Source organism: Alnus glutinosa, chromosome 7 (assembly GCF_958979055.1).
Source record: "Alnus glutinosa chromosome 7, dhAlnGlut1.1, whole genome shotgun sequence".
In the NCBI taxonomy this organism is placed as follows: Eukaryota; Viridiplantae; Streptophyta; class Magnoliopsida; order Fagales; family Betulaceae; genus Alnus; species Alnus glutinosa.
In genome coordinates, this window is record NC_084892.1 from 3,131,304 (window position 1) to 3,145,953 (window position 14,650).

Consider the following 14,650-nt stretch of genomic DNA (forward strand, 5'->3'; position numbering starts at 1 on the left):
TTTGTCAAACTTCTATTACCTTATTGGCTTGATAGTTTCCGTTTGTTATTGATTCTCTCTTCATTGCTTAATTGCTTTCCTACTTAACTTATTAGGTTGGCTCTGTTAAATCGTGGGATTTGATTTCACATTGATTCAAGGTCTTTAAGTAGAAGTCAACGGAGCATAGAAGGGCATCAAAAAAGATTTAGGGAGAATTGCACCGAGGTTCTTAACTACTGCTCTATTTGACTTAAGGAACTTAAATTTTAAAACGTTTTAAGTTAAGATATTAATTTTTTAAAACGTCTCAATAACAGGTCTTCTGTTAGAATTTATCGTTTATCTTGTCAAAATTTTCAAAATACCCCTTTGATTTTTTAAGAAAAAAAAAAAAAAATACTAGAATTTAGGTGTTGATTAGAATTTGACGAAATTTACAAAAATATTTATACTTGAATCTTTGAAAAATTGTCATTTTTTTTAAAAAAATAAACACGGGTATTTTGGATATTTTGACAAAATTTAACAGCAAATTCTAACAGATAACCCTTCTATTGAGATGTTTTGAAAATTAAATACCCTAATTTTGAAATTTAGGTCCCCAACTTCAGGAACAAGTGAAGTTGTCCCAAAGATTCTTGTACCGAATTTTCCTTTGTTTTTCTACAACTATTGCTCATCATTGTTCTCTGTTTCTCTACAATTCATGCTTATCATTTGTGGCCGAGTTGCATGATAAATAGGCGGAGATCTTGACAAAATTCTAGTACTTTGTAAATTGTAATACTTGGGGAATCGGCGTGGATGTTTCGGGGTTTAAGTTGTGGTTGAGTGCTTAAATTTCCTCTATTTTCTTGAAAGAATAGTTAGCGGTAGTAAACGTTTCCAGCAATACTCCTATGTTCAAACTTGAAAACCAGACCTTCCTGCTCACAAAAAATGGAAGGCTTCGCTTCATGTCAGCTTCTACAGCTGCTGCAGTGGCAGATGCAACAATAAACCCTTATTTTCATCAACAAAATTGCACAAATCCGTATACCCAGGTACAACCACCACCAGAATCTTATTTTTCTCAGAAGTTGGAGCCCAAAGTTTGCATCTCTTGGCTGCTAAAGTGTAGAAACAAACTTCAGATTAGACAAGTTCATGCCCATGTGGCTGTGAATGGGTTGCTCCAGAACCTCATTGTTGCTAATAAGCTCCTTTACATATATGTCCAGCATAAGGCTCTGGGTGATGCTTACTCCTTATTTGGTGGGATGAGAAAGAGAAACCCAGTTAGTAATAGTGTAATGGTTGGTGGGTTTGCTAAAGTTGGTGATTATATCAACTGTTTTGGGACATTTAGGGAGATTATTCGGTGTGGGGTGTGGCTGGATAATTATACAATGCCTTCTGTGATAAGGGCTTGTAGGGATATAACGGACCTCCAAATGGGTAGACTGATTCATGTAATCGCTTTGAAATATAATTTGGAGTTGGATAATTTTGTTTGTGCTGCGCTTGTGGATATGTATGCAAAATGTAGGGCAATTCAGGATGCTTGGCAATTGTTTGTTAAAATGCAAACGAGGGACCTTGTGACGTGGACGGTGATGATTGGCATGTATGCCGACTGTGGGAATGCTACTAAGTCGCTGGTTTTGTTTGATCAGATGAGAGAGGAAGGCGTTGTCCTAGATAAGGTTGCCATGGTGACCGTTGTTTATGCTTGTGCAAAATTGGGGGCCATGCATAAGGCTATACTTATTCATGATTATATACGTAGGAATAAGTTTTCCTTAGATGTCATCTTGGGAACTGCGATGATTGATATGTATGCTAAGTGTGGGAATGTTGATTATGCGAGGGATATCTTTGATAGAATGCAAGAAAAGAATGTTATCTCATGGAGTGCCATGATTGCAGCTTACGGATATCATGGGCAAGGCAGGAAAGCTCTTGCTTTACTCCCTATGATGTTGAGCAGTGGGACATTACCAAACAGGATCACTTTTGTTTCACTATTATATGCTTGTAGTCATGCCGGTCTCATTGAAGATGGTCTTCAATTGTTCTCCTTGATGTGGGATGATTATGCTGTGAGACCGGATGTGAAGCACTATACTTGTGTAGTTGATCTCTTAGGGCGTGCAGGGAGACTTGATGAGGCCTTCAAACTGATTGAGAATATGACAGTTGAGAAAGATGAGAGGCTCTGGAGTGCGTTGCTTGGGGCATGTAGAATCCATGGCCATATAGACCTTGCTGAACAGGCTGCAAAATCCCTTCTTGAGCTCCAGCCTCAAAACCCAGGGCACTATGTGTTGCTTTCAAATATTTATGCAAAAGCAGGAAGGTGGAAAGATGTGGCAACGATCCGGGATCTTATGATGCAAAGGAGATTAAGAAAGGTTCCTGGTTGGACTTGGGTGGAGGTGGATAAAAAAATTCACCAATTTAGTGTTGGCTGTAGGACGCATCCCCAGTCACAAGAGATCTATGGCATGCTGACAAGTTTGTGTAAGAGGTTGGAGTTGGCTGGTTATGTCCCTGATACAAATTTTGTGTTGCATGATGTTGAGGAGGAAGTTAAGCGAGGAATTTTGTACACGCATAGTGAGAAGTTGGCAATTGCCTTCTGCCTTGTCGCAACACCTGAGGGAACCCCTATCAGGATTACAAAAAATCTCAGGGTTTGTGGTGACTGCCACACATTCAGTAAGTTGGTGTCAGCTATTACACAGAGGGAGATCATTGTTCGAGATGCCAATAGATTTCACCACTTCAAGGAGGGGGTTTGCTCATGCGGAGATTATTGGTAACTGGCCTCAATTCAATATATCTTCCTAACATCCATCCTTTCACGGAAGGGGTGCTATTTTTAATTGCCAACAGCCTTCGAGAGATTTTGTAGGCACAAAGAAGAAGATTAAGGTTACGTTTGGTATGCAGAATGGCTATTCCATTATAAAATGGAATAGCTGTCATTGAAAATAGAACAAAGTGGAATGAAATAGTCTTGGAATAACCATTCTTACATACTCTAACACCAAGGCTATTCTATTCAACTTTCTTCCATTTCTAATGAAAGCTATTCAATTTTTTAATGAAATAGTTATTCCACGTACCAAACGTGTCTTAATAGTAACAAAACAAATGATGGAGACTTGATATTCCCAAGATGCTTGTTCTCTTCTAAGGAAATCTTGGTTCTTAGTGGCAAGGGGAAATAACGTTATATATATATGGATTTAACTTTGTAATTATTCAAATTTACTGATTTGAGATTAATGATTTCTTCTGCAAAGTTGCCCTAAGTTACGTACTGATTTCAACATTAATTAATAGATACATTTATATATTACCTATTGATTCTGAACTCTCTCATTTTTTTTTTTGTTGAGTTGTGATTCAAATTGGTCGATTACCTGTTTCATATTTGCTAATTTTGCTATAAGCTACCTAACTCTTAATCAGTTCATTTTAACCCCCAGATGATACATTAAAAAAGATTCATGCGGTGAATGTAAGGTGGGCTTAGGTTACCCTTTTATTCCAATGGGTTGAGGAATGATTTTGGAGGGTAAAAATTTGATTTTGAAATGATTATAGAGGTATTTAAAATAAAAATAAAAATTGGGAACACATGTAAAGCCCCCCAAGCCTCAACGTAGTTCTGCTCCTGCCCTCCATGGCTCAACTTAAGCTTGTAGGGTATCCCATAAATTAAGCTGATAATTAGGGAAAAATGGTTGGATTCTAAGTCACTTGATGTGATACTGTTGTTTGGTATCTCTTTTGTCAGCTCTGTTCCTCAAGTGGGTGTTTTGGTTTCTCCGTTTGTAAGCTCCTCTTTTTCTTTTTCTTTTTCTTTTTTAAAAAAATTCTTTTCCGTCCTTCTAGATTATAAACTCGTACTAGTTTTCTAGTTTGTGAAGGTTTATTGGTTTGTGGCTTAATCTGCTTGTAATTTACTGATTTGTACAGGTGTTATTGTTGAAAAAAAATCTCTCTTTCATCTTTTTTTTTTTTTTTTTTTTTTTAAATTAAAAAAATATTGGCCTTTCGACAAATATCAAGTGTATTGTACGAGAGTGTTAGATAGAAGAATTACAATTTTTATTATAAATTTCTTACAAATTGATATGACATGCAGTTTAGGTAGCACCACATCAATCACTAAACAATTAAATTTACTTATCAAACTTTATTATTTAATTTTTTCACCATTAAGATACTTCAAGGTGATTGTAGTAAAAGCCTCGAGCATTTTTCATAGTATACTCCTTATCAAATTATAACAATGCTACCTGCACCTGCGTTTTATGTACGGTCTTTATGCGCAAATAAAAATATTTTTTTCTTCCACAAAATCACCAAATTTAGTGGTCGCGACCACTCTCGATGTCTCTGGAGGTTCGGTGGGGTTGACTGACTACCTCTTTATCCCTAATAGGGTGGTCGGCCACCCATGAGAGTGACTTGAAGTGAGTTTGCAGCCACCCCTTAGTAACTCGTTAAAAAGGTTTCTTTGGACCAACATGGCGGTAGTGCTACATCGCACCGCCATATCAACACTTAAGCTATTCCACGTAAAAAGCATGTATGGCTAGCATTTTTCATCAGTTTAATATGGAAAAAATAAAAACTCTAATCGTTTATGGTAATGCTTGTACTACATAAATAAGAGTAATGTTATAAGAAGGATTAGAGTTTTTCTTGTGTCCTCCTAAATGTCATGTTGCTTTTAAACTTATCATTGAAAGACCTTATGTTAAGGTATGACATGTAAACAGCTTAGTAACCACTGCAGTTTGTAAATAAAATTTAATAAATCTTGAATTACATATTCTCTGTTGTTTTTAAATTAAATTATAAAGAAATCACTTGCGGATGAAGAATAACAATTTGGTTATTGGTAAAAGTAATGCATTTCTTTACACTCATTTTAAGTGTTTTAAATAATTTTTTTTTTTTTTTAAAGTGACTAACATAAAAAATAACTTGAAATATACGATGTCATTTGATGTAAAATGGGTATGAAGAGATAGATTAAGATTGGCAAAGACATTCTATTTTTTTTTTTTTTTTTCCTAATCGTAAAGGCTTTCTATTTATTAACAAATGTGTTACAGTATATTATTAAGAGATACAAATTGGAGTTGTGGCTGCAGTGTTTGAATCCTTCAGGCATTGGTTTGAATGATTGTCGGCAGATATATTTCTAACACCTTTTGAGAAATGCTATTTTTCGCACAGCATTCATACTACAATCACATTATTCAAATGTGACATGGATCTGTAACATTTAACTTAGTCATTATTAAATAAAAAAACAATTTAAAGGTTACCAGCCCGTGCCACGTTAACATAATATGATTGTGTTGTGAATTTACTATAAAGTATATATAATATTACGAAATGTTATATGTTGCCACCCAACGACACAATTATTGACTTTTTTATTTTATTTTTTATTAAACAAAAAATCACAAAATCATATAAATGAGTTGGGTTCTGGTTTTGTGTGTGTGTGTGTGTGTGTTTTTTTTTTTTTTTCTAATAAAATAAAAATAAAAATTGTGTTAACAGTTGTGCCTTTAAGTGGCAAAATATCATTTATCTAACATTACTCTTAGCTTTATCTATGGACAAATCCTGAAAATAGTCTCTAAATATTTTTAAAATATAAGAACTTTAGAGTGTATTTGGTTATGCGATTTTGTAGGCCAAAGATCATTTTTAAACAAAATTGTAAAGAATGTTCCATTTAAGAGTGCCGTTGAAAAAAAGGATAGTAGTTGAAAAACATGAAAAATTAACGTTTAAAATCGCAGGCAAAAAATACGTTTTTAAAAACTTACTATTTTAAACCACGAGTTTTAAAACCCTTAAACTAAAGACATAACATACTTAAAAAAGTTCAACTTCTGTCAGGTTGGGACAAAAATCAAGGGTTTTATGCCCTCCAATGAGAGATTAACACATCAGCCTATAACAAAAAATGCAAATGTTGTAAAAACACTGGATCTAAATTTCCTTCTTTAACTCTTTTGGCTTGAAAAAAAAAAATAACAGAAAAAAAACCCTCCCACTGCCAACCTTCGACGCCGCCGCTACCGCCGTTCCGCCACTCCTCCCAACGACAAGATTCAGCCAACAGCACTACACAACCTCCAATCGACAGCCGACCAACCCAACAGAACTGCCGAACACCAGATCCCAATAGCCACACCACAGACCGCCGGAAAAGCGGCCGGAAACGCTCCTGTCAATCACAGATCACCGGAGAGCACGATGAATAGCCCACACGGGCGGTTTGAGTTATCCATCTGCAAGTATTTGTGCAACAAGTTTCCGGGTTTTAAACAAGTTATCCCTTTGCTTTGCGATTTGTAAATTCTGTTTCCTTTTTGAAACAAATCGCCACCAATTAGAAACAATTCCGACAAAACCCATAAAAGTTTCCACAACTAAAAGTTCCCCAGAATAATCTGAAAGTTTTTTTTTTTTTTTTTTTTTTTTTTTTTTTTTTTGATTTCTCTGTTTTGAGATAATCATGTACTTTCATGTCCATTTTGGTTCTAGTGTTTCTGGGTTGCTTGACTTTAAACTTTTTTTTTTATTTTTGGTCTCTGGCGACGTTTGAAGTTGATGAAGCCAGCGAGATTTGGAAATTTCCCGGCTTCCCGGCATATTAGTGGTGTTGTGGGCTTTTCCCGGCAAGACCTGGAAACTTCTCGGCGGTTGTTGTGGGCTTTTCGGGTGGGTGTCCGGCATCGAGTAGTGGCGGCAGGCGGCATCTGGGTGGGTGGTGCCTACGATAGATTTTTTTTTTTTTATTTATTATTTTTTAAGATTAAAGAGTGAAAGGAGGGTTTAGATTGAATGTTTTTGCTAGATTATGCTAACATATACTTTTTTTTGTTTGATGCTTACGTATCAGTCTCTCATTAGAGGGCAAAAACCTTTTAATTTTTGCTACCACCTGATTGAAGTTATCCCCTACTTAAAAATGTACATAAACCCCTAGTCCTAACCACATGAGACAGCGTGCATCCTTAACTGAGAATCCTAATTGGAGAGCGTGCATATTTGTTGCCACTCGTACGTCTTGGTATATATGGTTAATTTTAGTAGAGGTCAACTGTGGCCTTAAGGCTGACAAGTTTTGTCACAACAGTTTTCTTACAATATGATAAAAAAAAATTAAAATAAAATAAAATAAAATAAAATTGGATTCTTGCAAATTTTCAATTAATGTTGATAGGGTGGGGGGAGTGACAAAGGTTGTTGGATGTGGTGGAGGCTGGTGAATTTGAAAGGGTGGCGTGTACGCAGAAGGGAGGGAGACGTGGTAAATTTGGCTTCAAAATTGTAGAAAAACAAAAAACAAAAAACAAAAGGTGAGAGAGAGAGAGAGAGAGAGAGGGGAAAAGGAAGGAGGGAGGAGCTGCCTCAAGTCGGTGCTTATAAGAGAAAATCAACCTGGTGCTTTTTACCAAAAAATAAAAACATTAACAAACAATTCAAAATACGAAATATTTACAAAATATTTAAAATTACTTTCATCTTAATTATATCAAATCAAACGATTTTTTTTTTTTTTTTTTTTAAAAAAAGGCTCCCTTTAAAAAGTTTGGCATAATTGCACAATTAATTCCTGAGGTATGACATAATTACAAATAACTCCTTATGGTTTAAAAAGTTCATTGGAGGTCCTGTGGTAAACTATAATTACAAATCGATCCATAGAGTCAAATTCCGTTAATTTTTTTGACAGATTCTTTTAAATGCCACGTCATCGCCACATCAAACCAATAAGATGGCGACACGTGTCTATCTTAATAAAAAATATAAATTTATTAAAAAATAAATAAACTATTTTTTTAAAAAAAAATTCAAAAAACAAAAAACAAAAAACCAAAGGGGCCCCGGCCACTCCTTTGGGGGTGGCTGCGCACCACCCCCAGTGGCCTGGGGGTGGCCTTCGGGCCACCCCTGGACCTTCTAAGGGTGGCCATCCAACCTTTGGGGAGGCCAGCCATGCCTTCTTTTTTGTTTTTTTTTTTTTTTTTTTTTTTTTTTTTTTTTTTTTTTTAATTTTAAAAAAAGTTTATTTATTAATAAATTTATATTTTTTTATTAATATGGACACGTGTCGCAATCTTATTGGTTTGATGTGGCGCTGACGTGACATTTAACAGAATTTGTCAAAAATTTTAACGAAATTTGACTACAATGATCGATTTGTAATTATAGTTTACCACAAGGATCTCCCATGAACGTTTTAAACCATAGGGAGTAATTTGTAATTAAGGCATACCCCAGGAACCAATGGTGCAATTATTCCAAAAAGTTTTGCCAAACAAACTCTCCTGGGCAAGCGAGATGAGCTCTCTTGAATGAGTGTTTTTGGGTGTTCTGCCTGGATAGGGATTTTCAATAATTTTATGCTCAAATTGCTAATAATTTGGGTACTAATAGTGAGATAGTCTATATAGGACCCAACTGTATGGATAAATAGTTGGACAATCTAAATTTTTTTTGGATACGTGAGTCATACATGAGTTGTCTCACAATTTGCTACCCAAATTACTAGTAATCCTTTGACAGCAAGTTGTCGGAAATCCCAATCCTTTATAAATGTAGTACCGCTCTTGGACGCCCTATGTCTGGTCAGGCTTATAATTCACATAACAATAAGACTAGCGGACATACTTTAATTCCTACCCATTCCTTTGCTTTGTTTAGTTTTTAAACTAGGGTTGTATTCAAGCCAAACCGAGCTTGGGGCTGCCGGACTCGGCTCGAATACATTATTAGGGAGTTCGAACTCCGTTCGAGCTCGAGCTGAGTTTAGAATTTATATTCGAATTCGGCTTGTCGACAACCTAGTTGAGACTCCAATCGAGCTCGAGCTGAGCTGAGCTCAATTGGAGTTTTGAAAATTTTAAATTAAAAACAAAAATAAAAAACTTCTCATACACCCAATCAGCACAAAACCACCACACAAAGGCCTGTGACTGTGAGAGACGGAATAGGATCCTCTCCATTTCAAATGAAATGGAGAGGATCCGTTTGCGCGAGAGATGTTTACCCTGACATGCTCCATGGCTGAAGACCACCCATCAGTGGCCACGCCACCAAAGCCAGCACCGAAGACCCACCAACAACCTTTCTCGGATTCATGCTCACCCCGTCGATCCACTGCAGTGACGGCACGCCGACACTCCCCTAGGCCAAAGATAGCGGCCAACTGCCACCGCACATCGCGGTGGCCACCAATGCACCAACGCACCAACACTACCACACAGAGATGAGAGCAGAGCTCTCTCTCTCTCTCTCTCTCTCTCTCTCTCTCTACGTTTCCTTTCTTCACGACTTCTCGTGTTTCTTCTTTTCTTTTCTTTTTTGACAGAACACACCTTGTTAGGTGTGTTAGATGAGCCCATGGCTGCTCGTGAATTCGACTCGGCTTGGCTCAGTTAAACTTGATTCGGTATCGGGTCGAATAATAAATGAGCTGTTCGTGAACACAATAATATGCTTGAAATTAAACGAGACATACTCGTATAAACTCGACTCGGATAAAGCTCGTGAGCTCGGCTTGTATAAATTTGACTGGACTCGTTCGGCTCGAATCGTTAGCTCGCTCGTATATATTTATATATAGACATATTTATTAATATATATGCATAAAAATAGGTTTTATAAATATAACACATATACATACACACCTAAAAATAGGCTTCTACTCTCTAGTTCTATATAATAACATATTGTTACCTATAGACAAAAGTTATATATTATACTATATAATATGCATTATATAGTTACATATTATATATTTATACTATAGTTATATATAATATATTAGTATTAGTTACTTACATAATCATGTATGACATACATTATAGTTAATATTTATAACATTTTAGACTTATATGTTTATAGTTACTAATTATAATATGTTAAATTTACATGTTACAAGTTATCATGTAAACCATTTATATGTTAGTACTAATACTATACTATTAGATATTATGTTACTAGTCAATATGTGACACTTTATTAGTTAATAATGGTAGTAGTTAACAACTATAATATGTTAGACTTATATGTTACTTGTTAATATGTTACTATTTATTAGTTAATAATTATAATATGTCAGACTTATATGTTAGTAGTTATAATTTACATCGTTAATATGTCAGTACTTTTTTTTAAGCGAAATATCTGAGTATTTAATTGATAAAAGATCACGAGCATAAAGCTCTTACATTACAAAGCATAAATGTATGTAAAATCATAGCCACATGCTATGAGGTTACAAATTCATAGATACAAACAAAATTCTTACAATAAAGTGTTATCTATGACTTTCATATTTTGCTAACCCATGTACAAAAATAGTTAAAGAGCATATATGCTCAGTGTAGACTAGATCTAACCTAAGGGTATCCAAATATCCTAAAAATTTATTTAAACCAGTCGTGAGAGATAACCCCTTACACCGAACTATCCAGGCCGTGAGAGATAACTCCTCACATCTAACTAATTTTCATCCCATAGATCGCCCATGAAGGCAGATCTAAAAAGAAGAAAACTCTTATTCAAAGAAAAAACACAACTAGCAAATAGCAGCAGCGGCCAGGGAGGAGATGTACAGCACAACACGAAGGTAGATGGACGGATGCATAGCGGAGAGACCAAAATTGCTGATCAAGTAGGAGAACACTTACAAACAAAAGAAAAAACCAGAATGGAAGAGGGAGGGTAGGAGCGGAGAGTAGAAAGGAAAAATGAGAGGAGGAGGGAGCAGATCTGCTCCCTCCTCCTCTCAGATCTATTTTATGAGGGATGAAGTATAGGGTCGGCTGCTATATGTTAGTACTAGACTACTAGTTACTATTTACTAGTGCATATATTACATTTATTAGTTAATATGTTACCATTTTCTTCAAGGTTGAACTTTTAGAATAATTGGTAATTTATTAGTAAAAATAGTCACAGTTTACTCAATTTCAATTAAAATATTTCATATGTTAAACTTCACTTGTTAAAAGAAAAAATGATTAAACATATATGATTACATTGTAATGTTAAATATGCATATATATTAAAGTAATATGTATTATATATTTGTGTAATAAGATTTTAAATTGAAGAAACTAACAATTTCAAATTATAATAATAAAATAAAAATAAAATATGCAGTTTGTCGATCACGTTACTTTGAAGTACTCTAATAATTGAAGAAATAGATGCACAATTAACTAAATTATTTAATTAGTATTTTATATTAATTTATTTTTGACAATATTTTACAAAAATATAGTGTCTAAATTACTGAATTAGAATATAATAAAAGAAATCATCTAACTTATATAGCTGTTTTTAGTTCTAAAATTTTCATTTAAGTTCATAATTTATCTAAAAAAAATTAATTTATTTAAAAAACTCTAGAATTGGATTATGCAAATAATTTCATATATTATAAAAATATAGAATTGGATGATAATGCCACAGCCACGTGTGTGGCTGTGGCTAAATGAGAAGAAATATTTCTTCTCCCTCCTGACACACAAAGCAAAGATAAGACATAAGGGTGTCTTATGTCTAATAAATAAGGGACATGATTGGGTATAACAGCATCATAACTTTGATACAACTCCATTATGACATAATGGAATAAGACCCACTTCATTGTGATTGAATTGTATTGAAGTTGTACAAAAAGAATTGTACATTTAGCATTTTCTAATAAATAAACTTCGACTCAATCAAGTCAAACTCTTTTCTAATTTGCAGCTGGATTTTGTCCTGAAAATTTTATTTACTCCAATAATTTTTTTTCTTTATCGTTCACAGTGTGTCAAAAAGAAAAAAAACCTTTAACAATCACTATTTAATCACTACTAAAGATGTTTTTTTCCTTTTTTTTTTACGGAACACATTTAATAGAGCATTCCCAGCAGCTTCACTATAAAAATTATGTTTTTTAAATTTTAATTTTTCTTTTTTAAAAAAGTCACAAAAAAATCATCCACGCCAGTTTTCATATATTTTTCTGTTCATCGAGAATGCTGCAGCGTCCCCAATTCCCTTAGCTTATTTTAATCATTAAAAAAAACACTCTTTCCTCTCATGCATTTCCACGCAGCCCCACTCCTTTCTTCTTCTTCATTATTTTTTTTCATCGGTCTCTTCTTCTTCTTTTTCGTCCAAACTCAAATCACCATGGCCACTTCTTTGCAACATGAGAGAGATCAGAAAGAGGAAAAGTATACTGGCCGGAAGGAATTAGATCAAATAATGTGCGCTACAATTTCATTAGTAGAAAATCTCAAATTTTCTACTCATCCCAAATTAATGTGTCACAATTTCATGTGATCTATCGTTTTGAGAAATGTGTCATCATCTCATAGGATGATAACACATCATTTGGAATTACTTTTGAGAATAAAAATTTAAGAAATAAAGCATTTCCAAATTCCCATAAAAGAAATGAATAAAAAATTAAAGTAAAAGTTAAAAAGCAATATTTTATTGATAAAGGAAAATGTAAATGAAAGCTATTGTGGAGTATTTTAAAGAACACATGTCAATTTTATATGTGGGTTGTAAGAAATTTCCTACAAACCAGATTGTAGGAAATTTCTGTTCAGAGAGAAAATGTATATTTTTTAGAATAAACAAATGAATGGCCCAACATTGAGAAGCACTAGCATTTCTTAGGAACAGAAAAATATAGGAAAGTTGCTGTGGAATGTTTTTTGTGATTTTCGGGAAATTTTTCTTAAAATTTAGGGAACATAACCTTTTTTAAAAGCACTATCAATAGATTCTCTATATTGGTTCATTTTCCTATGTTTAGGAAAAATTTCATGAAAAACTCCAAAAAACCTCTTACAATAAATGCCTTAAATATACATTAGGGCCTTGGGAATGTACGACGATTCCCAAAATATATATGGGCACTGTACATTCCCTATATATTATTTTAATATAAAAAACAAGTATATTTAATTGATATAGGGAAGAGAGAAAAAAGTAGAAAAGAGAGAAAAAGAATAAAATAAGAGTAACAAAATAAGATTTAATTGATATAGGGAAGTGTAAGGGAATTTATTGTGGGGTGTTTTTTTTTTACAGAGAAGTAAAAAGTAATTTTATTCCCTAAATATAAGACAAATGGTTGGATATTTGCCGCTAGTGCTATTAAAGCACTAGCAATAGATTCTCTATATTGGTTCTCTTTCCTATATTTAGATAAAATTTCATGAAAAACTCCAAAAAACATCTCATAGCAGATGCCTTAAATATACATGAGAGCCTTGAGAATGTATAGTGATTCCCTAAATATACATGGACACTGTACATTCTCTATGTATTACTTTAATATAAAAAAGATATATTTAATTGATATAGGAAAGATAGAAAAAGAATAAAATAAATGTAAAAAAAGAATATTTAATTGATATAAAATAAATGTTTCCTCCCCATTGCATGCTGACATATTTACTTACAGAAACTAACGATATTTTATGTTAATTGTTTCAGACTATTCCGAGGATGGCGTGGCTTGACAGGAATAGGAAACAATTGGTGCAATGGCCTATTAAGGAATTAGAAACTCTTGGAGGGAAGTTCAGATAAGCAATCAACAAGTCAAAAAGGGAGAACATATTGAAGTCAAAGGAATAACTGCTGCCCAGGTAATTACGTACGTGCTAATATATCTTTGATTTTGCATTTTTATTACATGATGAAATAAAATCGTACCAATAATTAAGTACACATATACATTATTCAACTTCAAAATAATTCATTTCTAGTATATATATATATATATATATATATATATATATATATATATATATATATATATATATATGTATTAATATTCCTGATGTTTTCCACAGGCCGATGTTGAAGTTACCTTTTTGTTGCCGAGTTTGGACAATACCGAGAAATTTGATCCTAGCTGGGTAAACGCACAAGATCTCTGTGGCCTAAAGGGTTCAAACATTGAAGGTGGGGTTGGGCCTTTTGGGCTGTTGACACTGTCTTCAAAACATCTAGAGGAATATACTCCTGTCTTCTTTAGAGTTTTCAAAGCTCCAAATAAGCATGTAGTTCTCCTGTGCTCTGATGCAAGAAGGTTTGTGTAATTGGTTAAGCTGCTTAATTAATTGGCATAGAATATTAGTATAGATTTCTTTGTTTTCCGTTCTAATTCTCACCCTTTTGGCTTCGTTTTAATTTGATTCTTGTATATATATATATATATATATATATATATATATAGTTCCTCTTTGAAGAAGAGTGGACTATATAAACCTTCTTTTGCAGGCTTTGTAGACATAGATTTAGCAGATGGGAAGCTTTCTCTTAGGAGTTTGGTAAGCCCTTTATATAAACATATTCATTAAAATCTCTCTCTGATCTCTCTCTCTCTGAATGTTTCAATTGTACATGTATAACGCAGATTGATCATTCCGTTGTGGAAAGTTTTGGAGCTGGAGGAAAAACATGCATCACATCGAGGGTTTATCCTAAACTAGCAGTCTTCAATAATGCTCACTTGTATGCATTCAACAACGGGACAGAAACTGTAACCATAGAGAGTCTCAATGCATGGAGCATGAAAAATGCACAACTGAAATGAGGGAGAGAAGTG

At 34.0% G+C, this 14,650-nt stretch overlaps 2 protein-coding genes across 2 annotated transcripts; both read left to right on the forward strand.

Annotated features, from left to right (window-relative positions):
- Positions 1-621: 621 nt before the first annotated feature.
- Positions 622-3,271, forward strand: LOC133873840 (pentatricopeptide repeat-containing protein At2g33760-like). Its single transcript, XM_062311620.1, has one exon. It carries the CDS (start codon positions 882-884, stop codon positions 2,784-2,786), a length of 1,905 nt encoding a protein of 634 aa, XP_062167604.1. The 5' UTR covers positions 622-881; the 3' UTR covers positions 2,787-3,271.
- Positions 3,272-13,542: 10,271 nt separating this feature from the next.
- On the forward strand, positions 13,543-14,642 carry LOC133872640 (beta-fructofuranosidase, insoluble isoenzyme 1-like). The gene is made up of 4 exons (XM_062310219.1): positions 13,543-13,575; positions 13,893-14,131; positions 14,279-14,372; positions 14,459-14,642. Exons 1-4 carry the CDS (start codon positions 13,543-13,545, stop codon positions 14,636-14,638), a joined length of 546 nt encoding a protein of 181 aa, XP_062166203.1. The 3' UTR covers positions 14,639-14,642.
- Positions 14,643-14,650: the final 8 nt, after the last annotated feature.

Bases quoted from the DNA above. Each gene is read 5' to 3' on its own strand.
- LOC133872640 (XM_062310219.1), top strand. From the start codon at position 13,543: ATGGCGTGGCTTGACAGGAATAGGAAACAATTG. The intron at 13,576-13,892 runs GTGCAATGGCCT...TGTTTTCCACAG, and splicing joins ACAGGAATAGGAAACAATTG to GCCGATGTTGAAGTTACCTT. The intron at 14,132-14,278 runs GTTTGTGTAATT...ATATATATATAG, and splicing joins CTGTGCTCTGATGCAAGAAG to TTCCTCTTTGAAGAAGAGTG.
- LOC133873840 (XM_062311620.1), top strand. From the start codon at position 882: ATGTTCAAACTTGAAAACCAGACCTTCCTGCTCACAAAAAATGGAAGG.